We start from the raw sequence: 26518 nt of genomic DNA, 5'->3' as shown, positions 1-26518 counted from the left end.
GCATGCAGACGAACAACAGAAGACCAAAATGCATGGTGTACTTTTCAAGTACGTGTATACACACACGTAGTATTTAACTTTAAAACGTTATGCGCATATAACCCTACTGGCAAGTATAAAAATAGAGCTTTTCTTTTATAACATAGAAGGCACGAAATGCAGTAAAAAATCCACAATGCCACGCACAAATGGTTTGTACAATATAAAAATGTAGTCAGCCCTCTTTAGATAATCAAATTACTTTTTCAAAGGTGTTCCTCTTCTGAAGCATAAAACTGCTTTACAACTATGGCTTGGGCAGTATATCATGAAAGTTAGGACTGATATACATTTGTATAAGTCTAAGGTGTTACATGTACACCCTATCTGACGCAGAACTAGTTGGCTTGCCGCATTGATCTCAGCTGGCGATACTGCCCATAGAGATCAGTGGCTTGCCGCCATTTTCCCTTAGCTCACGAGGGCCTAGAAATTACGGATTCAGCTATTTCAGGCATTCACTTCAGACGAATGAAAAGTCAAGATGCCAAGAGCTTATTTGATTCTGTGAGGAAGACGTCATGACGAATAGGCAGCTGGATAGATATTCCCGCCTGCCTGCCTGCACAGCGATTTACACGCCACTGGTCACCTCCAATATGGACCGTCACTCAGCCCTTTGAGATGACCTACACTGTCAATCGTATCTTCTTCACAAGGCGTCGTTTGGTAAACACGTTATACGGTAGCCCATCATTCACACTGGACACAGTCAAGGAGAAGAACGTAAAACTCCTCGGGTCTACCAGTGGCCAACTTTGTTGTTGTCGACACATCGTACTCAGCTCAATGTATAAAATTGTCTGGCATATGAAGCATGGGTCATACGGTAACATTATGATCTTGCATGTCGTTTGTTGACGCCCTCTGATAGTTCCCTTTTCCAAACTTTATGACCAAGATGATGACGCCGACAATTATCAAGATCAATGTTCCTACAATCGCACCGATCAAGCCGGCTCTTCTTGATCGTCCTCGATCAGCTACTCTGCCGGTATCACCTGCTTTTTTGTTTAAAGTAGTTCTTACCATCAATGTCTGAATAGTGGGTGAAATAAAATTCGTCTTGCTAATGCTAGTTCTAACAGTAGGTGTTGGTGATGTTGTTGTTAACGTGTCTTCTTTGCGAATGACTTTCATGTTCACGTGTTCGACAGTGATAAGTTTGTCCTGGCAGAACACACCGCATGCCATTAAATCCGTGTCATTGCCGCGCACGTTTTTGATAGCCATTTGCGAGCCGTCGTCCGACACAATAATGTGATCGTCTGGAGGTTCCTCACCGACGGGAAACCAGACAGCATTACCGTCCGCCAGGGAAGTTGAGCAAGAAAATTCGACGTCGTCTCCTTCAGAGGCAATCTGGATACCCGGGTCGATCGAGATGATTGGCTTGGCCGTCAGCGGCTGTGGTGGTGTAACGATTAACGGTCCGACGTCACAGCTTTTCGGGCTGTCACCGGGTGAGTTTAAACAGTCAGCTGATAGACATACCAGTGAACATATGAACTTTGCGCCATTCAAGTCAGGAGTCGCTATCACTGTATGTTCAGATACAATCATGTCTGACCACTGGTGCATCGGTGCTGAGATGACCGACACGCTCTTGTTGAGTTGCCGAAACCAAATCAAATGCCACGGTCGCTGGCTCATCTGTTGTCGACACTCAAATCTTAACTCCTCTCCTTCCGTTACAATCGTCTGTCTTTTCCCATTCATGAAGCACTCTGGATAGTGCAGCTCCGGTACATACCTGACGTTCACGTCGAGGGACGCCGAAGCCTCCGGATGATTAACACCGCGGCAAGAGTACCGACCGCCATCTTCAAATCTCAGAAAATCGATCGTGAGATTAAATGTCCGTCGAGAATCATTGCCGATATCGTGTGATACTGACATGCGTTGACTGTCCGCTGATGTTGCAAGCATGTCGTGAGTCGTCAACCGATCATTCTTGTACCAGGAAACGGTCAGTATTCTGGGGTCCAAGACAATGCAGCTAAGAGTCATCGATTGTCCTTCAGCTGGATCGGACGGCACTAATAATGCCTGGATTGCATGGGTGAAGTTCATTCTGTCTCTTCCGTTCGCAGGCTGCCAAGAAGATCTCGAAACATTCTGGTTTCTCAAAAGAGTCGTCGACCTCCCAGTGGCCGACCGTGGTCGATTGGTGCCGCTGTCTGCGGCAAGCGAGTCGGTGTAAGTTGTCAGTGCATCAGTTGCTGCATCTCCTGCGCGTACATCCTGCTGGGTTGTCGACTCCTGAGCAGCGGCGAGATGCGTGGTGGTGACCAGCGACAGGAGAACAATCAGCAATTCCATCTTGATCAATCTCAGCCACGGCGACCTGCAAGATGAAAAATACAAAAGAATAACAATGATAACCATAGTCGCATCGGGCTTTATTTCATGTAGGTCATATCATTAAAAGAAACATACCCTGTAATGCCCTGCTAAGTTTCTTATTGAAATGACGTCGGAACATAACAGGGTAGCGTGGGAAATGTGTTCTCATGGTTGAAAGGAACAGGGTGTAGTTTGTAAAGGGACTTTCAGTCAAGGCATTTATCGCAAATCTTTGTCTGAGTAAATTATTGTTTGTCTGACCCTATTGAATATCTTCGCTTTCAATTGTCCACCAAGGCTACAGAGGAAAACTCATCAACTGCAGAACCAAAATGTTCCTCAAGCTTTGGTGTGGTCCAACACTAAAGCTTCTGCCTTTGTTGACTTCTAAGTGAACATTGAGAAGTGGAGCAAATGACGCCAGCTCATTTGGGCTCTCTCAGCTGCAGCTCCAAGAGAGTGTTCGCAATGTGTGAGTCCTACACCCTTCTACAATCACTTGTTTCATTTTCTCTGGTTTTGTGTGGGTGTGCTGTGTTGGGGGATCTTTTTTTTTTTTACTCCCTCTCTCCCCCAACGGCGGTGAATTGTAGAGAGGCTGACAAGTATTGTCTACGTGATTGTTACCCGGAGCGAACTCTGGAACACGATGAAAAGCCGTCCTGACAGATGCCTTTTTAATGTATCACCTTTGATTGCACGTTTATGATCCCCAAAACCCTCGCATATTGCGGAGAGCGTAATAGTCGGAGACGTGCCTGCAAGGAAAATACACAGACGAGGTGAAGAGATGAACAAGAAAAAAAAAAATGTCGCCTGCAGTCTGAAATATACTGACTTTATCCCTACCACAGCTTCTGTCAAGTAGGCATTCACCTGTTTCGTGATCGAGTTCAAATAGTATTTCATCGCAGACACAAAAGCAGGTGCTCTTTTCTATTTAAAAAAAAATGTATATATAAAAGATCATAACTGTGAAAATGGTGGATTTCACAGGACATCAGAAAGACCATCAGTTTCATATTGCGTAACACTAGCATGAAGATTATCAAACTTTGTGACTGTTCGTCTACACATACGTAATGCAACTAAATTGGAGTAGAATTGTGCAACCGTCACCAACTCAGATAATTACCCAGGTAGAAGGACAGTCAGGATTAAAACAAGTGAAGTGAAAAGTAATGCGAACCAAGATATAACGAGACTGAACAGGGAACTTACAACTCAACAATGACAGATGAATGTAGATACACGAGTTCAACTTCCTCGAAATGTATGCTCATAAGACAGCTGTTTCCACCTTTGCCCTTTAATAGCTGGCTGATTTTTTTTTTTTTTTGTTCCGTTTTATTTCTTGTTAGTTCAGTGCCCTAGTCTTGTCCCCAACAAAGTGAGTCAGTTTAGGCTACCTTTTGCCTGCTCGTTGTTTTCTTCACCCTTGTTCTCCCTGCTATGAGAGCCGGGCGAACTATGGTAGGACATACACTCCCTATACTCAGTAATCGAATCCGGAGAAGTTTGTGCGCCCGACGGGTCCCAGGGTATTGGGTGAATTAAAGTGGATGAGACGTCTGAGGCTGGTGTATTGTGATGTCACAACTTTCAGGAATCAAGCGCAGGTTTGATGATGAGATGCATCGTCCGAGGTTAATTAAACTGAAGCCCGTTGACAGCGACGCAACGTGTATACCGGACTGTCTTACCAGACAGGTAGCTGAGGCTTCTTAAAGCAAACCACGAAGAAAAGAAGCGGTTTAAGTGCTTCCCACATAATCCCCTCCTTGCTCACCTTACACTCACTTGTTGATGACGGTGACGTAATGGTAGAGTGGGTTTGGAGTGGATGGTGGCTGGTATAGCTTTCATCCATTTTTTCCAGTGCATAAATATCACATTGGGCATTTTGGTCTTCAGGTTAAGATTGACGTCCACACAATGAAACATTAGTTGTGTGAAATTGATCGGCGTTAACTTATTTTGGAATTATTTTAAGTGTAATCAAGTACAATCAGCTTTTAACCGCACTTTCTGGGTTCATCTTTTCACTCGTGTAATTGAAACTAATTACTAATCCTTGGCAATCTCTATCTGTATAGGTATGGACGTATCTTTCAACAAGCTGTATATTGCCCAGCCCTAACGATTAGTGGTAGTGGTCATCATAGAATATACATACCCTGACCGAGTCCCCTTCTTCATTGCGTGACCTTAGTGGTAAAAGATGAGAGATTTGGGGTGGCGTAAAAGCAAAGGAGCCCCATGGATGCATTAGGATTCATTAACGTTGTCACGGACCATGCATCGTTGTAATTGAAAATAGTGCCATCACGGAAGAGACGGTTAATTGCTAAAGCTCCGTACCTGTGATGCTCAGTGCTGTCAAGGATTTCAACACGGCATCGACAGCCGTGGTCGATGTAGCCTTGGTTGAGATGTCTGACATTATGACCGCATCCCGCAAGGTCGTTGAGATGATAGTAGAAGCGTATCATATACTTGTTTTTTTTTGTCTTTTTTTTTTTTTTTTTTTTGGGGGGGGGGGGACGGGTTTGTTTTACTTGACTTTTCCTAAGGTTACCAATAGGAATTAGTCAACACTTCTAAAGGTCATGTAAAGTATGATATTAGCTATCAACCTCAAGTTGGATGAATTACCCGACGCATCATAAATCCCCTCTACTTTCAGGTGTGAAATGACTACGAAAGTTTCCCAACAACTTTCAGGGCAATATTGGTGGACAAGGCTACAGTTACTTTTGGCAGGCCTTGAGAGACTCCAAATCATGGAGGACATAGGAGGGAATAATCCCTCATTTGTCAAACATCACGAGGGACTGGGACAGAACAAGGCTCTCCTTTCACTTCTACCGGTAGCAGCTCATGATGTGGGAAGTGTCCCGCAACATTTCACTTAGCGAGTCATGATGCCACACGCCCGATGAAACGAAACATTCTCGACGCGGGGCGATCGTGGCTACTATACAAGACAACTTCAACTCGCCCGCAATTGTTGGAAAACTGTTACTTTGCAAAACACAACGGTAGAATATGTATATATATATATATATATATATATATATATATATGCATACATATATATATTACATGTACTGTGTTTTTGTCTACAAATCTCCTTGACAATATGGGGGTTTAGGCATGTTAGGAAAGGGAGGATATTTTCTTCCTTGGAGTGGCCCGAGTGTGAAACAAGGCAAAACGTTGTGGATGTCGAGAACAAACTTTAACTTATCGCTTCCTCATGTGCATTGTCACCCGGCAGACGAATCGAAATACTCAAATTAATGTATCCATTGGCATAGGATGTTACAGTCACACGCTGGAGAGGACCATCCTTCTCACAGTGAAGGTAACTGGTTGCATGGTGGTCTAGGTGGAACTTTATAGACCCCCAAATTGTAATAGACTGTCGTTTCTCCCTGGATTTGACCTTGGTCGTACGCGCTTACAACTTGACACACAATACACTGTAGTTCAAAACCAAATAACTACAGTACATTATAACAAGAAAATATTGTTCAGATCTTTACAAGAGCAGGCGTCTTTTATACTCTCTATGAAAGAAGTAAAGCTGAAAGAAAATCAAGCTTTGAAATTTCACCACAGAATGATATCGACGTATTAAGGTCAAGAGAGCCGAGTACTGAAGATGGTGCTCATTGCCGGGCAGCGCGCTGCAGTGTACCAAAACGGACCAAGGCCCTGTTTCATAAAGCTGTTCGTATAGTTACGCTCGACTTTACGAGCGACTTAAATATGGCAAGACAATTGGGTTTCCTAATCACTGTTAATTTCAATAGCTAAAGTTGAAATTTGCAGATAATAATGATTATTCTTACACTTTAACACACGTTTTTAGTTGAAAGTGTATTTTTGCCCCAATGTAGATGAAATACTGACATACAGTCGTACATTGTTAAAGCATAAGGGGGGGGGGGGATGGGCACACATGTTGGCACTTCATATTCCAGTCGTTCGTAAAGTCATGCGTAACTTTACGAACAGCTTTATGAAACAGGGCCCAGATTGTGTGCGAAAATGGCTCAAAACTAACCGAGGACTACAACGAATCCGCAACCTGGGTTGGGTTTAACCAGCTAACAGTCGCCCTATCACCTTCGGTTAACCCCCACATCATGTTACGCTATGAACAGGAAATAAGGTAGAACTTGAGGTTTTGGGTGTGGATTCTCGCGGTAGATATATTGCAACAGCAAGAACTGTGACGCATCGTATGAAAGTGGTGGATATGAAAGTGGTGGAGAGTGCATATACGAGATCGACGACTGGTCGACATAAATAATGAGAAGATGGCACAATCTTTGTTGTCTGATTCACACATTAACGCGCGTGTTAACGCTGCAGTACGATGATTTGGGATGAACACAAAGCAATAGGTTTTTATGTCATGTCTGTCTTTCCGTTTAAGAGCCTTCATTTTATCTTCAGACCGAACATCAAAATTGTCATTCTGAGCCATGGACGAGTATAGGCCTATAGCGAAGATAAGCACTCCTTCAGAATAATTAATTTCTATAAATGTTGTTTTTCAAAACGTCTTTATCCTTAAAATCACGTCTGCTAGTTTGTACTGTAAGATAAGGTTTGGTACAGTGACTTTGTCTCTGTTTGACGATCACTATTTGGAATGACTTCTGAACTTTGAACACTATATTGTGCACTATGATCTGGATGGAGAAAACCGCAGCTTGCGTGCTGCATTAATGTTTAACGTGTAAAGTCTATAGGCATCTTTACAGAGATGCATATTATCTAGGAACTATTATAGAGTATGTAGATACTAATGATTCCCATTAAATGGGACTATACTCTTTAACGAAACGTTGCTACATGAGCTGGTTCATACAATGACCATGTGGTATTCATTCATCTGTAGGGAAGGGGGAAATGATTTTCTACGTTTCGTTCCCCCCCCCCCCCCCCCGTTCTCCCTCCGCTTTCGTTGTCACATTAAGAACACGGTGCACTATGTGGTTTTAGGCCTATACACATAACACGAAAACAATAGGCCTATCTCAAAGTTAAGCCCATATCTGTCTCACTGTGAAACACATACATGTTATAATGTATGGACAGTTGATCATGACGAAAATGTCCACGGGATTTGTGTGATGTTCCCTCTGTATTATCATTATTGTACAATGTGCACTTTTACAATTGATATAGCTATGGTACTCGATTACGGTACGGGAAAGCTGAACAGATGACTTGCGAATGTTTGTGTATATTTTTATCCTCTACGACATAATAAACGACTGCAGAATAATGGCTATGCCCGTCTCTCTTGATAGGTATGTTTTGTATAGATGGGCCACTTTGGAAACATAAGCCAGATGGTAATAATGGTGTGCATGAATGTGAACGTATACATACATGTTTTGGCATGAGCCACATGTTTCGATGGAAATTCAGACAATTCACTATAGAAAAAAACACAGAACTTCCAGCTGCGTTGAAGCCACCTCCTCAATTGACCTTCACTCAACCAGGAAGTATCGGGTGTAGAGACAGCGGCGGTATCCCATGTACTTGGCATCACTTTTGTGGGAATTACACGTCGATCCTCTAAACCGTATATGGCCAGGCTTGTCAAATTGGCGAAAAGTGAAGCGTACTTTTTTTTTTTTCAAATCGGGCCTGCCACTGTGTAAAATGACGTTGAATTCATGAATGCAAGTCTCTAAAATCGTTGAGCCGCTCTATTGATTGCAATTTGTACCAATTTACACCAGGCCAGCATGTACTAATCTTTACACTGTTTATACCGCACAATTGCGCTACAAGATCTTTAAGTGAACATGTCTTTCTTGAGGAATAAAGTGCGAAAATGTTCTAAAACATCTAGCCAGATAATTGGTCCATAACAGTTCACTGTTGTTTCTTGTTGTAGAGTGTACAGTCGCATGGGGATCGGGGCATAGAATTAATCAGTCCCACGGTTGTTATTGTCTTCCTATTAGTATATCGCAATAACACGCTTTTCCTGCAACAATTCTGACTGACTTGCGAGTCTGTCTCTCCATTAAAGGGTCTACCGAGAGCGCAAGCTCGTGCTGTTGTCACCATAGCAACCGGCTCCGCTGGATGACCTAGTGACGTAACTTAAATCAGAGGAGGACTACACTATAGCCATGAGGGAACATACAATTGTGGCGTGGGAGGAGCCGAGGAAAGAAGAGTTTTAATCTGCATCCTCCAAACCGCATTGAGTAGCAGATAATCCTTCGAAAAGCACAAGTCTTATTCTGCAGGGATTTTTTTCATGTGTTTGCCAAGTATCAGCCGCTTTCTTCTTACGGTGGTCTGCCCCCAGGGCCATCCTTGAGGGACAGAAACACTTCCCCATCACTCAAGATTCCCACAACATTCCATCATGTGCAAAAACAAATCAGATCCTTCGTGCACGCTTCTCAGATCTTGCAGTGAAAATGCAATATTATAATGCAGCAAAATGTAAATCATACATACCCCGTCTTTCTATACCAAAAACTTCTCGAACTGCCTTTGTGCACACTTTGATGATCATTAAGCTAGTTGTTGATGAGCACAAACTAAATGTTTGCGTTAGACTTTACATGAGTTGTCGTGATGGAAGGGATTTCATCTGTAATAAAACAATATTTCACAACTCCGATATGATTACACCATACAAGTTACGAGGTATCATAATACAGTAGTCTATGCTCGTACTCCTGAGTGACTCTCAATTACAATAAAAAACTTTAAGACTCAAAATGTTCAGAGTATAAATTACAGAAAGAATTCAACAGGAAATAGAAATCGCGGTATCACATGAGCTCTGTAAGGGCAAAGTCTTTCTGGTTCTGCTATCAAAGTGATGTCAGAGTGTGCCTGCAAAGATCAAGGAAGACAAGTAAGAACAGTTAGGCAATTAAGGCTAACTTACTCTCGATGTATTTCATGGTCCTCATCTTGCCATTAAAAAAAACTCCTCCCAGAAGGGTCCAAGTACGTGAAGTAGTCCTACTCCTGAAACTATACCCTCGGTGCGAAGATCTCACCCGTACAAAAGCAGCGCACGCACTTCTCCAACGACGCACACACTCGGCTGTGACATGTAGCTACAATAATTGTGTCTACAAAATGATAGTTCTAACTCCTCTCACACTAAATCCCACACAGGTATTGCTCACATTGTCTGAATGCATGTCGGCTTGAACATATCCCTCATTTTTAGCGCACCATGTATGGATTGGCCAAAAGTGTACCAGACAAGGGTGAACCATAATCCTGCCTGTAAAACGTGAAAGCGCAGGAGCTCTGGATTCCCAGCTATTACTTCTGGCCTCCTCTCCGCCACTAAAAGCCTTTGTCGCCACCCACCGACTTTGAAATCTGTGAAAAGGGGGTTCTTGAAGGTCTGTTCTGGTGAACAATAGCGTCAGTGACACAAACATAAATCATGACAGCAATATGAATACATCAAGTATGTATTGCAACGAGCTCACTCTTTCAACTGCTTTACACAAAGATGAAAGAGAGAGGGAGAGAGAAAGGGAGCGACAGATAAATTTTCACAGACTGGTGTGATATTCATATCAGTATACTTGAACAGGTAATTCACGCACACCTATACCATATTCGTACTTACGCACGTTATTTTGGTCATAAGCATAAAACGGCACCGCGCTCACAAAGGCAGACACAGCTCAGTTGTACCAGGTGACATGACGGATGATGGCTGGAAGGATAGATAGGTCTTTGATTAACGTCTCCGAGCTTATATATAGTTGCTTGGTCAAAGAGAGAACGCAATTAAGATACACCCTAAAAAAAATCAGGTGATACACTTTCTTATAATTATGAAAATGAGACGAGATGACCAGGGATATAGTACAACCAAAGTTTTATTCCGAGAGGGCTCTGAAAAGAGATGAGCCTGCCGACAAAACTCGAACACGGCAACTCATTGATCCCGCAAATTCTGACATTCAGGTATAATCACGACTGACGAGAGACGATACATTGTATTGGTTTACAATCCCAGGAGAAAGCAATATACCCAGCCGGAAAGTGATGAAGCCATCAGATAGGTGAAAGTCGAAATGTAATACTGAGTATGCAGTGTATATGCCACGCCCTATTTTCACTCTCAACCAATCACAAGAGTCAAACATGAGAGTGCTCGTCGATCATAAAGGGTTCGAGTTGTGCTTTGTATCAGCGTTTCTCATCAGAATGTCTTTGGCATTTTACTCTTACGTCTGTCATGGAATTGTCAGATTACTTTAAAAAAACACACAAAAAGGTGTGTCTGTGAGTACATCAGGTTAAGATAAGAATAATATTGTATAAATCTTTGGGATACGAGCACCCTGCTTGACCAGAAACAGAACTATTATAGGTACACCCGTCGGCCAAAATAGACTTCAATTCACACATTGTGTTCCGGTAACCTCTCTCCCATGCCCTAACCTCGTTGGACACGGGTTTAAAGCCACCAACAACAGAGCATTTCTGTAAAGATCATCTTCTATATGAAAGAAATACAACCCACCCCTCCTAAAAAATAAACAGACAAACACATAAACAAACAAACAAACAAACAAAAAAAAACAAACAAACAAGAAAACTCCATAGAAACTGTTTACTACTATCGAGTGTAATTGGAAGAACTAGAGAGCCACAAGAATTATAGAAAAAACTTTGAATTTTAAAACGAGAATAAACTGTACAGGAATTGTCTGAATTTTGCGGTGTGAAACAAGAGACTAGTCAATATTCTCTGGATAGCATATCATAATAGTTATCTTGTTCTTCGTCCAAATAGCTATTGATGGATGCGATACTTTCCCATCATTGGCGTCAACTGTGTTATCCCAGCTGAGCTTAATCACAATGATTGTTCCCATTGTTAGGAAATTGCCATCGACGACTTGATAAATCACTAATTTCCTCGCCTCGCGATGACAAGTTTTCCCCCTGTTCTCTCTTATACCTACAGCTCGTCTATCATTCGGTCAAGAGTATACCGTATTTTTGCGTGATTTGAAGATCATAAAACGCATTCGCTATTCCTTTGTTCCACATCACCGTGGATGACACCTTGGAATCGAAAATGTCGTTTATGTGTTGACTTTGTCTGTTGATGCCAAAACATTCCGTGGGAGAGCCATTCTTACGATGTTATTCTTTCACTCTTTAGCTCCCAATCAAGGAGTGATATATTCACGGCTCTCTGGGTTAGGTCCACATGTGAAAAGCTGATTACACATCCGGGAAAAGGAAGTCCCCAAATTGCCCGCTTGACGATGGCATTGCCTTTGAGGGCACATCACAGATTCAACGTACTCATGCACAATATTGCACACAACATTCTGTGCATATGGCATGCTCTCACGCTAATATCCACGAAATGTCTGTTGGGCTACTTTAAGTCCTGTTTTCTTGATTGCAGCCTCATCCTCTGTTAATTGCATTCCCCCAACTTCCTAATATCCCAGACCATTATACACACACGAGACCTAAATTCCTCTGCGCAGGCCCTACCCAGACTTGACTTGCTGAAATTAGCATCTTTTAATGATAACCACTTTTCCCTCATAGGATGCTGTCGGCAACATGATTATTAACTTGAAGTATTCAAGGGATCAAATCTCACCCCCAAACCTTCAGAAATTATAATACGTAGCCATTCTTTCCTTGGACGCATCATTAACTTCCTTATGGCTTATATCTGTATATCATGCAACATTAGATCCATGGCAATATACCTTTTGGCCTCGGTGGTTAGCATGAGGGTCAACCAGTTATCATTTTGAAATTAATATAGTGCATGAGCTACAGAGAGTCGGGAGGAAGTCGGAGTAACTTTTTCTTGAAAAAAAAAATCAGTTAAGTGTGGGAAGAGTGAGTGGTGTAACGCGCTGACACACTCTGTTACCGACAAAAGAAATGAGTGAAAATGATCTTCTTCAGTCGATACTTCCTTCATACAATCTCACGAGAATTGCAAGAGACCTAAAGGAATTCAATTTTAAGCCATTGCTCGATTGCTCCAATTTACGCAAACTCATAGAATATTCAATTTTTGTTTCTTCTTATCAAGTGAATTAGAAACATTAAATAAAATGTTCCACAACAAAGTCCAGTCCAATCATAGCCGTTTTGATAACTTGTTCGAAACATAATTACCTATCTTTTAAAGGTAGGGGATACCTTTTACAGACCTCCCAATATGCAGTAAAACATTAAATATGAACCTCAGGGGACTTGCTTAGGCCACTGCTTAGAAATTTGGAAGTCAACAGTTATCTAAAATTCGAATAATGCACAAAACTCAACTACTCAGTAGTTCTGTGTGTCAGCCACACTTAAGCCTTTTTGTTGCATTCTTCTGTATTTGTGATCTATAAACACAAATCTAAAAGTACAAGAGCTGATGTAATAACATATAGAGTGTGTGGCAAGAATGTTTATAGAAATGTTTGTAAGTGTTGATGAACTTTCTTCACAAAATATACATGATGGACACACATGCAGTACATGGGTCTGCAAAGGTAGCCTAGTAATGTACTGGAATTTACGGTGAGCCCCGAAAACAATTCAATTCAAAATCTAACGGTCAAAAAAATGTACTAAATGTTACCTTCCACTTTCAATACTTTATGGGAGTTTCTAAAATGATACTCCCTTCAACATACCACTGTATTTATACAACTCTTCATTTAAGGCGTGCAAATGGGATTCCCTACCTTTAAAGTGTAATCATTATTATTGTATATTATGTATTATACTATGTATACCGGAATGTGACAAACATTATTCTTTTGAGAAACATAAAAAGATTACATTTTAACAGACATTGAAATAACATACATCATCATAATTGTTATAACTGATAACTAATTTGAATCACTGTCACTTTTCTTTTCCAATACCTGCGCGGTCTTAAACCTCTTTGTCCCTTGCCTGTGTTTCTTCTCTGTTTTCCCGCAAATAGTTCTTTTGAACAAAACTTAACGGATTTTAAAGCAGCAAACATCAACTTTCACTTTGGGTTTGCTTGTTTGCATTGATTGACCTGGAAAAGGCACAGACTTGGCGTTGCGAAAGGGTAAGCAGGGATTCTGCCCCTTCTTTCCTTTGTATATTACATCACTATTTAACACAAGTAAAGGTCAATTGATCTTTTAAAGGGATGGTACAGTATTGGTGGAGATGAGAATTGGGCTTTAAACTTTTTGCGAGATACCAAGAAAACACTTATGATTTAGTACAGAGCATACCATTTTAAGAGGAATTCAAAGTTTATTGGATGAAAATCGGGTTTGGAATGACTGAAACATCCAAAAACAAAGTAAAACAAAGCGATCGTAATAAAGTGTGGGTCCAACACTTTATTACAATCGCTCTTTCTTGGATATCTCAGCCATTTCAAAACCAATTTTCATCAAGTAAACGTTGAATTCCTCATAGAATTACATGCTCTTTCATATTTCATAAGAGGTTTCTCATTATCTCACCAAAAATGTTAGAAACCTGAAATTAGGTCTCAACCAAAACTGTACGATCCCTTTAACATAGTGGGATATGGTGATAAACCGCACTTCTCAATACAGTGCACTCCCGTTATAACGAACACGGTTATAACGAAATTACGGTTACAATGAAGTAAAGATTCAGGCCGCAACATCATCCGCTCTATGTGTGTGTGTGTGTGTGTGTGTGTGTGTGTGTGTGTGTGTGTGTGTGTTTGTGTGTGTGTGTGTGTGTGTGTGTGTTTGTGTGTGTGTGTGTGTGTGTGTTTTATTGTTTAATATTGTTCGGTTATAACGAAATTTCGATAAAACGAAAGAAAACTGCCGGTTCCGAGAATTTCGTTTGCATGGAGTCCCCTGTTTATACGGACGTACAAGTATGCATAAAGTTAGGCGGTTCAGTTGAAGTAGGCCACGGGCTCAACGAAGGATGAGGGACATGTGACCTCTTTGTCTTTTCGTAGTGGTAAAACATCTTTCCGTCGAAGCGAATTAACCACAAAACTGCGTTATGAAGGTAAACTAGGTGCTACATCAAAAGTCACAAAGCCAACAGAAAGGGGAAAAAAGCTAAGGCAAGACAAACTGTACAAAATTCAGCCGAGGTTTAGCCATTTAAAGCGAAATCTCATCGCAATCTCTACATGACCGACTTCACATTTTGATTTGAGAGAAAGGCTTACGATACGGTCCCTTGCGTGAATCCACTCAAATTTGAAAGATGTGGAGTCTGCAGGGAAAATGCTCGACCTTTTCCTCGTCATGGTATGACGACTGCTGATGGGCTTTATTCGTTAAGTAGCCTACCTTGCATGGTATGCATGATGGGTTAACAGCGTTTAGACGCCTTTTCTCCATTGTGGGAGGGCAAAACAATACTTTAACCCTTCTTGGCCCGCAGTGGGAAAGACTCGAAAAATGAGGTGCTGGATCAGAGGCATGTTTAATCTCATGATTAAACATGATGAAAAAAATATGTGTTCATGTTCACGTTGACAGAAAGAAAGAAAAAAGTCCCAGGAACATATCAAATTTTACGAGTTTAGATTCTGAAATTGTCTTTCAATGAGTGAGAGTTTGAGAATATTTGAGAATATGACATTTTTACCTCTATTGATTTTCAAAAGCGATTGTGCAACACTGTCAATTCTATTTTACAACATTTGACACTTTAGATTTCATAACATTCGAATTTCATGGCGATTTTTTTTTTTTTTTTTTTGTAATGAAATCTCTGTCAGGCTCTCTATTTGATTTTACTCTATTTTGTAAAAGGCAACTTCAACATTCACTTCAAAAGGAATGCAGGGAAAATGCACTTTACGAAAGTTGAATGATGATCATGGTACATTATCAAAACCTACCGCAAGTATATAACAGACATATTTATAACAAGTAGGTAGGCTGACGTATTTTCAGTTTTGAATTCGTTTATCATGTTTATTTCATTGTGGGTGGGAAACGGATGTCGTCTCCACATTCTTCCGTTTGAAACGATCTATAGAGCAGAAAAACGGCAAATAATCCGTCAATAAACAATGTTGATAAGTATTTGAATAACCTCGTGAATTTTGAAGTCCTGAGTCATATTCAGGCGATCCATTTTGAATTAGCAAGCTATTTACGGGGCAGCTAACCTTGAACTGCTAATAGACACGGCTTCCGCGTCATCGAACGACACCATTTATTTCTATGGATTGCGTACTTCACCTGCATGCGGTGAAAAGATGGCGAAGGTTATATCAAAATAATCTATACTGACCATCAACAATCATGCCGAGTATCATACGGTAAACAATATGAGTACGGCTCTCAATATCAGCAAGTGAATCAAAACTGGAGTATGCGATCATAGTATACATGGTATATGTTCCAATTCCACTCCAGTTGTTAGATTTACTTTGCACGGCGCGTAGTGAAGAGGCGGATAATTTGTTTTCAAACCCACTGTCATGATCTGCGATAATGTTTGCGGATGTGTTCAAACAAAGTAATGGCTGGGCGAACCCAATTGCAATCCACACAATGTTTAGGGTCGACTGATTTCCATAGTTAGTTTAGCGCGGTTTCTATCTCCCCCACCCCCTCTCTGTGGCAGCCCTAATTTTGTGAATCAAATCATCGAAACCAACGCGCTAAACAAATAATTAACTCTAGGGGATCATACAGCATATAGCGCGATGATTAAGGGACTATCCTTTCAAAATAGAAAGCAGCCAATGAAAATGCCATTTTTTTCCCTCTCGAAGTAGAAATACATTGTATCTCTTTCCCGAAATGATTAAAAGCCATGTCCGCTCCAATGCGTTATAGTACAGAATATACCCTAGCGTAGGAAACCATGAACAATGCCGACTTCACCACAGAATAGTACCTAATATCATAGTTTAACAGCTATTGCATGAGCTTGGAATAGGGATGCTCAGCCCTAAAACAAACCACGTCGCACTTGCACTTACCGTACATAACCCAACATCACGTCTCCCAGAATAGATTGGCACATGCACTCAGTCTCCCGAGAATAGTTACTCACTGAACACATTATTGTCCAGACTGAGTTAAAGGCACGTACAGCTGGACATGTCCGGCGTCGAAGCACTAGAACTAATGATCAACTCATTGGATTTAGTTCCCTCCGATATGCCCTCAGTCATGTGTTCAGGTATGGACTTGTAGCACGAGAGGATTGCCTTTGTTTGACTGTTGCAGAATCATGTATCATTTACTTTGTTACCTGCTTCATCGCGTGCGGAAATTAACGCCCCCTCTTCCATCTCACTTTTTAGGTTGTAAAAGGGGCTTTGGTTTATTCTTAGGAACTCTCTGCTTGCTATGACGACATTCACACTCTCCCGGAAAACACAAAATTATGACGCACTCCGTGGTTGGGAAATGTCATTTGCCCCAACAGATTGCCTTCCTCGTCTGTCGCTCTCTTGATCACAGTCATCTTTCAGAAAGTGCATTCATCTGTTCTGCTGCACATGTCGCCTTCTTCATGTGGAGCAAGAATACACAAATTAATTTGTTCCAAACACTTGTGCAGGAGTAGTCCGACTGGTGACTGAACAGGTAAACGGGGGAGTTTCACCGACACAGCGGCACGAAGAAGAGAAAGGGCCTCTTGACTCGGTATCTTCCCTCTAGCGCGCCCCCGTTTCACCGCCCATATCGCTGTCTGCAAAAACGCTCCTCCTCCTCTTCCTCCCAAACCCTCGCACATATGAAATTTGATTTTCCGTTTTGGCACAGCGATTCCCCTTGATAACTTCCTGACGCACGGGTCATTTCATTAACTATACGAATGCATAAAATCAGTTTTCTTTGCTTTCCACGTTGCGATGGAAATTGATATATTCATAATTGTAAAGTACACTGTTCTTATTTTTATCGAGATCTGCCAGAACTGGAACATTTTCTGCAGGTAATGGTTCATCGATTTCACTTACATCACTGATGACACAAGCGATAACAATGAAAAGCGTTATGATGCTGAAAAAGATGTTGATGAAGACAGTAATATTGATTGACGACAAAACGACGATAACAATAACATCAACAACGACGATGATGATGATGATGATGATAATAATAATAATACTTAACCAAACACCTCGATCCATCAAGTAAGATGCTCAATGCGCAGGGAAAATTTTTGTCTTTAGACATCATCGCCAACTCCAATGATGTGGATTTTTCAAACAAAAAACAACAACTCCAAATAAACAAAACTATAGGAAATGCTATCGGCCACACGTTCAAAAAAAGAGCAAAAAACAAACAAACAGTGATATGGCGAAAGAGAAAGAAAGAAAAAAATTTGAAGAATCGATCGCATGCGGGATATAGATAATTCTTCGATCAATTCCTCCGCACATACACCTGGGCAAGATTATCTATAAACCTGTAAAACTTTGTCCACTTGAGTTCGTGTCTGGGACCCTAATCCCTTTGATCATGTTGATAGAGATTTTTCTGCTCCCTCGAGAACTATACTATATATGGTAGTCCCGTGAAATGAGTTTGTTTCTCTTTAATTCTCAACTGAATGTACGCGGTGCGTCGTCGTCAGAAAAAAAAAAATGTTGCGATAACTGAAACCACCATGTACTAGTGGTTTGTCAATATGATAAGTTATATATAATTTGTAATCTATCTCCTATTATTTCATTACAGATTTAAAGGGATCGTATAGTTTTGGCCATTACTGGTTTCGGTTGAGACTAATTTCAGGTTTCTAACATTTTTTTTTTGTTGGTGAGATAATGAGAAACCTCTTATGAAATATGAAAGAGCATGTGATTCCATGAATAATTCAACGTTTATTTGATGGAAATTGGTTTTAAAATGGCTGAATATCCAAAACAGAGCTATTCTGATAAGTGTGGGACCCACACTTTATTACGATCGCTTTGTTTTACTTTGTTTTTTGATGTTTCAGTCATTTCAAACCCGATTTTAATCTAATAAACTTTTAATCCCTCTTAAAATGTTATGTTCTGTATTATTTCATAAGTGTTGTCATGATATCTCGCAAAATGTTAAAAGCCCAATTCTCATTTCCACCAATACTGTACCATCCCTCTAACGCGTCGTCCAGACGACCGCGAGAATGCTTCATATACCTCTCTGTAGTATTTTGTCAGATATCTTTGTTACACTGCGCAGATGCGATCTTCCCAGAATTAACCCTTTTTGTGTTGGGAACTTTGGACAGTGTGTGGGATGCTACGTTGTTTTCTGTGACGATCAACACTCCAAGCCCACTAAGGGTTAAAGGCAAAATGTACCATTGGCGGATGAAAAAAATAGCATTGGTGCTTCAAAATAGTTTTAACATGTACATTAGGGATAGAATCAACTAATGCAAAAATTTGAACAAGTAAATCGATATTAAGTATTGTTAAATACACAAAATATGAACAATAGTTAGAATAAAAATGTTTCCACACTTAACCGTCTGCAGTTATGGTTTGATGACAAATACCTCATTATATTTTAGGCTTCATTGCAAAAATTCTACATGGTAGAATATTCATTTTTATACAACTGACCTACACGTCCTAATCATATGATATAGATTTTCATTTGCTCTTGTCCCACTTCTATTTGAGATCATTCTCCTTCCTCCGTCCTTCCCTAACCAACACCCCCCCCCTTTCATCATGTTTTCCACTTTAAACCGTATTTTGCTTCGAAGTTATCTGACAGATAGCACCGTATTTATAGAGATGATTCATTCCATTGGTACTTGAGTGAGGAGCACATTATGCAGCCACTGTCACTTTATTGGGCCCTATACAAAATCTTAAATTTGGCCATAAACTGTCGATAATTAACTCGCAGAGAATTCATTCGTGTCCACTCTGCGGTGATATGGGAAAAAAGAGCGATGCGTCCACCACCATGCGCACGTAATTTGGAATTCACGAAATCCTTCTTCTTCTTCTTCTTCTTCTTCTTCTTCTTCTTCTTTCATCGTTCTACAATCATCACCAGCCTTCTAGTGTGTCATAATAGTATTGTCCAAATTGTCGATTTTATTGTCATCTTTCGGAAGATTTCGACACAATGCATGTAGTCACGGTGTTAATTATTATTACATCATTGAAATGGCTGTTATTTTTTGCTCTTATCATTAATTTATCATTATCGTCATCATTCCATTTGTTCCGATAGAAGGTTTCACTAAAGAGCAAGTAAAAAAGTATTTTATTTACTGTTTTACTGAATATCGAAACAAAGAATGAGGTATAGCACTCAACCTTGTCTGCGTCAAGCCGGTCTCTGCCGATTTATTCATCATCATCATGAGCTTCATCATCATCATCATCATCATCATCATCATCATCATTTTCATATCACTATTCGGCGATATAATGGCTTACCCTAATTCTATTATATATGATTCATCAATATTTGGCTACAACATGAATGCTACATCAGTATGTATGAAGCTACGACCATGTTTCTATATTTATCAAACTTTTGTCTGCGCCATCCACTATGGCATATCCACGCCATATAGATGTATGTCGTCATCCAGACAGCATCTATTCTCATTGCTGTGTGGCTGTGCTCCTATAGCCAGCTATTGTGACGACACCACGTGGCACAGATCCTGAAGGTGACCTCCCGAAGCGTATACTGCCGCACGAAAGCGGAAAACTCTCTTTCTCAAATAATATATCCTCATGGGACGAGGCTGGCCAGCCAGCCAGGCAGCCAATCAAACCCAAATACCGCCAAAAAGTGAATGAATGCAAACAAACAGAATAGAGCGAGCGGGAAACTATAGTGTGGTCAGTGGCGCCTTCGGTCGCCATTGAATTTGCACCTTATCTTCCTTGAAATAACCGGTCGGTTTTTCATTACTTCAGCATTATTTCCTATACATGCCATTTTCTTTTCATTCATTCAGATGAACAACAGATAAGAACTGCACAAGAAGCGGAAGCGTCAAAATCGTCAATAATGGATACAATAATGATGGGACCGCCCTGGAACTCTGCAAATTGCGATGGAGCCCCATTGAAAGACTTTTATTGTTCGTTTCTCCAACGACGAAAAGATGATTATTTGATCTATTCAGTCGAGAGCTGATTACATTCATATTCCATGCTTTGATTGCTGAAGTGCTGAAGTGCTCGTCTCATCAAAATACACTTTAATCAATAGGAAGGTGCCATGCCCATTAATCAAGAGAGTCAATCTTAAGTCTCACGATTGCTAAGAGATCATCCATTCTGAAATAATGATTTATCTCCTGCCAATCACGTCGATGAGTTCAAAAACGAAATTCAATAGCGCGGCTCGCAAGCAATGCTATTGACTAAGTCGCATAACCTGCCATACTGAAAATATCATGATGAAAAATAACTACAATAGTTAAAGGCATTACGCCAACTTTTCCACCTCGAATCTATCTGTAAAAATACAATGTCTTATGTTGAATAGAAAATTAGTTTGCGAACTTAGTCATACTATAACTGAACAAACTTAAAAACTTTATTTGAAAGCGTTTATGTTGTGTATATACATGATTGTGGAGAATAGTTAGAAATATAAATTACAAATGTATATCAATCTAGTCAAGAAGTGTGATATATAAAAAAAAAAAAAAAAACTAAAACGGACGGATGCGACTCCATAACACTGTAGGCCCTATATACAACGGCTGGATGAGTTAAGGAGTGAAAGCTTAAATCTTGGGGTTTGGTGATTAAGCGAGATAATCCATGCGTTTAAACCACTTTAAGCTTAAAGATCGCATCCTTCCCACAGGAAGATAGATAGGTCATGCTGGGACATCAGTCCAGAGGACGTTGTCCTTTGTTTTTGTTGTTATATTCTATTGGTTTAAAGTTAGATTTGGTCCCCGACTTGTCCCAAAGTGACCTGCCCCCCCCCCCTTATTTCTGGAATGAAAGCGGTATACATGTACCGTTTACTATATGTTCATCGACGAATGACACTACATCACAATCATAGCAAACTCAAAAGATACAGTCCTTTCACCATCACATCGAAGGCAGCCATGACGTACGTTCTGCGTCAAAAACCGTGATCGCTCGACTTGTTCAGCATAATCCCGCTTCGTCAAGATTTTGGGTGGATAAGAAAGGCTCACTCTGTCATCTAGGGTTTTCACCACTTTTGTGTGAAGCGATTAACAGTTTAAAGGGACTGTACAGTACTGGTTGAGGTGGGGATTCATGTTTCGAACATTCTTAAATTAGATAATGAGAAACCTCTTATGAAATATGAAAGAGCATGTAATTTTAAGAAGGATTCAACATTTATTTGATGAAAATTGGTTTTCAAATGGCTGAGATATCCAAAAAAAAAGTGATAATAATAAAAGGCGTCAGGCCACGCCTTTTATTAGGATCTCTTTATTTCACCTTGTTTTTGGATATCTCGGCTATTTCAAAACCGATTTTCATCAAATAAACTTCCGATACCCCTTAGAATTACATGCTCTTTGACATCTCATAGAGTGGTTTCTGAATACCTCGCAAAACGTTAAAAGCTAAATCCTCACCTCGACCAGAACTGTACACACCCTTTAAGTCAACTCATAACATGAACATTTTAGCAGTCATTACACGCCCGAATACTAACTTCTCCTCTGTATCATCATCGCAGCATTGTACCGATGTCTTTATCAACACTGTTGGTGTCAGTGTGGATGAAGTATTTTGTGAGGAAGTGGGAAATCATTCATATCATATCAAAACATGCCGATCCAAAAGTGGAGATTATTAATTAGCATGATCATCTCTTAATCAAGAAGTAATTACCTACAAATGTAGCCATCCACAAACATTGATAAGAGAAATGAATTCAATGTATGTTCATTTTTCATTGCTTATACACCGTAAGGTATTTGATGGAAAAATTGTGCCTTCCACAGCTATTCCGAAATTTGCATGCTGCACATGTCTCAGCAGTCACAAAGCACTGCAGATGCGGGTTTGACTTTTGATTCAAAACTCCTTGTCGTGATAAAATGCTTACAAGATACAAACGTGTAATACACTCGTATATATGAAGTGTGAGGCAATCGAGAAGATCATACTGTGGTTGACGTTTTTGTTCTGTTTTTTTTTTTCTCTCCAAAAACTGCAGTGCAGCCAGATTTGTGAAGGATAAACCCATCATTGCCATTTAACGATGCCAAAATTAAACTATACTCTTAATTCAAAGTCGCGCTTTGTGGTTGAATGTGGGTGAACAACGGAAGTTATCAGTTTGCCGGTATAATCATTGCCTGGAAATGACCGGCCGTGAAATACTGGTTCATTTGTGGCTGAGTACGCGTCCCGTCGCAGCTGTTTCACCAAACTTACCGTTGATTTACCACATACACACACACACAAAAAAATATTAATATTCTGATGTAATATTTGTTACTCGGCGCGCATGCGCACGGAGAAATCAAAATCTACTGCACGTGGTCAATTTCTGTTCTGCGATTTAACTACGTTAAATGCAACTGTAACTTCTCTCGAACAAGGTCGTGTTTGGGTCTTTTGATAAAGAAAGCAATTTTGGCTTGCATCCCCAAACGGCGAGACACCAAACCACAAAATAAGTCGGCATAATTGAAGGTAACGACGGTAAAAGATTATTTCACTTTGGAGGAGAATCACAATGTATACAGCGAAACTGTGATTTCTTTTCCTACATCATGTGCAGACAATAAGAAAAGAGATTGAAATAGTGCATTTAATTGTAAAGAGCTGTATATATTCAATACAGAAGTTCGACGTGCAAAGAGACTAAATCCGTGCTTTCTTATTGAAAAGAAGCTAACTTCATACTTTGAACTGAAAAGAGATTAAACTCATAGTCTGATATGCAAAGAGAATGAACACAGTACTCTAAATAGAAAGAGATTGAAATTTTGCTTTGAACTAAAAAAAAAAAAAATCATTTTACAGTTTGGCGTGCAAAGAGACTCAAATCGTTCTTTTATTGAAAAGAAAAACAAAGTTCATACTCTGAATGTAAAAAGAGCTTGCATTCATACTTTCAATTGTGAAGAGAATGGACACGTGCTCCAAAATAATGGAAAGATGTTGAAATTATGGCCCTATACTATGACTCAGCACACTGATATTTACATTCACGCCATATTCTCTGACTGGCGAATAAAAGTAAATGTCTATGCAAGTTAGATAGGGTATATATCAAGGCAGCTGTGTGAAATAAGCAGTAGGCCTACACATTATCATCAATCATGATTCTTTTTCTCATATATTCTGTAAAATGACAAAGGCGACTCTCACGACCGATCAAATAGCGTGTAGCTTGTTTCAGATCACACAGCATAGACAAAAGAAAATATGGCGATGAAATATTCATTGACAACCGAGTCTAGATGGAATAAAAAAACAAAGATCACCAGAGCACGTACTTTCTGATCCAATATGTACTCAAAATCAACATGAGAGGCAAACAACAAGTTTCGACATCTCCTAGACCTGCTTGGAAAGGGCAGACGTTTTTCATCGATATTTTTCACTGCTGTATAAAAATGGAATACACTTACCACATATAAGCATCCATTTTGAAAGGACAGGGCGCTCGAGTGAAAAAACAACAAGGATCGTAATACTTTTCACCGTAAATGTAAACCGCTGAATTCAGAGCAATTGGAGAAATGTGAATTTTGCTGCTAAATGTAATCCAGATAATGATGACATTCAAGTATGAATGGTGTCATTGCAGACGGTCATCCAGACGTTGTATCCTGCATCTTTAAGTTGTAATGTTTACATCAGAAAGGCGAGTCAGGAGCGTGAGGATGATGCGCGCGAGAACGGCAATGTGGAGGTGAGATCTGAGCAGCGTATGGCGTGTCGTCGAAAAATATAAACACTCTTATTTACTAGTCGTAGTAGTAGTAGTACTACGTGTTTACCTCGTGTTGATTTGTCGCATGCTCAGTGCGAGGAGACCGGCCGGCGATTTGCTGCGACACACACTCCTATCGATCAATGAGGTAGGCGGGGACACATCACGGGGGACAACCCGCTACTACGACTCGCCATAACACATTGAGAAAAGGGGGCTTTGTCGCGGGGGGCGGAAGCTTTCTGATCTGCATAAAATTACCTGCGATCATTTCCATGCATGCTCCTATCACGTGGAAGGGACGTAGAACAAACGTTTCGTGGGGATGGACTGCACCGCCACCCCTTCTCCCTCTTTTAAATAAATGAAAGTCAACGTCCCTTTCTTGTCGACCATCGTGAACTTTTACCCCCTATCGAGGCCATTTTTGTTTGGGTTGTAATTTTTACCTCCATTCACAAAAATTTCCCCGGAGCCGAAACGTGGGAAAAAGGGGAGAGACAGCAGTGTCGTCTGGTCGTGGGGCCGGCGATTTCCCGCCTTATTTCGTCGTCGCCTCCGGAGGAGTTTTGTAGACAGTCGGAGTCACTCCAGCGTGTCTTGTGTTTCATGAGGACAACTACGCGTAACCACAGTGAGAGAGAATATGTAATGTTTGAGATAAACAATAGACTCAAATGAGAGAACGAATGAAAAAGAGTGGAACAAAAGAGAGGAATGCACTGTTGATCATGTGATCAGCATGCCAAGCAGTTAACCCATTTATTACTTCTTGTCGCGTTTCACAGTCCTTCCTTCCGCAACTCATTCCACCAGAAGATTTTCCTTTTCTCTCTCATTATGTCAATATCTGATATTGATCGAACAAAGGACCGGTATAGATTTTGGAATGGTAAAAAGCTACCCAGAGAATCATTGCCCATTCAAAAAAGAGGAAAAGTACACGTGTTTGAGGTTACGCACGGCCGAGCCGCCACAACACGGGCCGTGTTCAGACAGGACAAAGGACATGGACAGGAACACGCCCGTCTTTCAGCAGACAAGGGCTATACGAGACATGAGTCCAAGAAGTGGCTAGTACAAGATTATGTGAGATTCCCATTGTCAGACTGCAAGTCAAGGCCTTGTGATGCTAAGACGATGTTTTCTGAAGTAGTGTTAAACCCTTAGAGCAGTCACAACGTTCGTCTTTGCGCACTTCTGTGTCAAATGAAAAAAAAAATCGAGTGATTAGGACGGAGCATGAAATCGGCGTCAACCCCAGATCTTGATTGTTTGTATCATAACTATGCTATCACCTATATGTGTTTCCTTTTGTAATGTCTTCCGTTAAGTTCACGAGAACCTCATATGTAACATCATTTGCGATTGTCATTGAAGTCATTTTGAAGAATGATGTTGCAATTTTGAATCTCATATCTAAACTCTCGAGCGGACATAAAAAAGGAACAGTATCTTTTTCCCCGAAGAAGTGTATAACCTAATAAAAGAGTGTGTGTGTGTTTGTGTGTGTTTGGGTTGGGGTGGGGAATCGATCTGGATCTCGATAAATTTTACCCGGTTCCAAACGAATCAAATCTTGCTTTAAATCCTCGCGTCTTGTACAGTAATATGACAAAAGTGCCAAGTTAGTGGACGTACTGTATAATGACCTTAAAATGTGTGATGATATTAACTATTCCAGGAATACCTCATTCACAGGACGGGTCACAGTATCATCATACGTTGTTTCAATGACATAAAGAGCCGATCCTAGCTGAAAAATTTCTGTCAATGTGTGAAGCAAGGCCATATTTGAATGGGATGCATATATGAAGCGGGGAGAGGAAAAATCCATACGGCGATAGCTGATTGAAGTGACGCGTATCATATTGAAGGAGGCAATATACCCACTTCAGCAGACCGAGCAGTGTGAACACGACAGAAGCTTACACACGTCAGACGGGCGCCACAACATTCATAAGCACGGTGGATTTTCTAGGGTATTTTTTTTCCGGTATTCATTCAACACGAATCCCTACTACACTGGAAAATTCCACTGCCCCGCGAGGATGAAATTAATATGCACAGACAGACGTTCCCTCCGTATTTTCCATTCACGGACACACTCCCCGCTCGGCAAGGGGTATTCTGCATACGAACAAAGTGGATCCCAAGTTGTTTGCTTTACGACGCTCTTTTGAAACTGTTACAAACCACATTTTGCTATAAGTATTTATACTATTCAGTCG

At 40.6% G+C, this 26518-nt stretch overlaps 1 protein-coding gene across 2 annotated transcripts in view; it reads right to left on the bottom strand.

Moving 5' to 3' along the window:
* Window positions 1-372: 372 nt before the first annotated feature.
* The window catches only part of LOC139722659 (uncharacterized), a 49690-nt gene continuing 23544 nt past the window's right edge, over window positions 373-26518 (bottom strand). For both annotated transcript variants that reach the window (XM_071633952.1, XM_071633951.1), the window contains exon 2: window positions 373-2386. In XM_071633952.1, coding sequence (XP_071490053.1) covers window positions 862-2361 — 1500 coding nt within the window. In that variant the 5' untranslated portion in view covers window positions 2362-2386 and the 3' untranslated portion in view covers window positions 373-861. The remainder of the gene's footprint in view (window positions 2387-26518) is intronic.

This window comes from Diadema antillarum, unplaced genomic scaffold (assembly GCF_040938485.1).
Source record: "Diadema antillarum isolate AM-2024a unplaced genomic scaffold, OU_Dant_1.0 scf00000169, whole genome shotgun sequence".
NCBI classification, from domain to species: domain Eukaryota; kingdom Metazoa; phylum Echinodermata; class Echinoidea; order Diadematoida; family Diadematidae; genus Diadema; species Diadema antillarum.
This window is presented reverse-complemented; position numbering and strand designations above follow the sequence as displayed.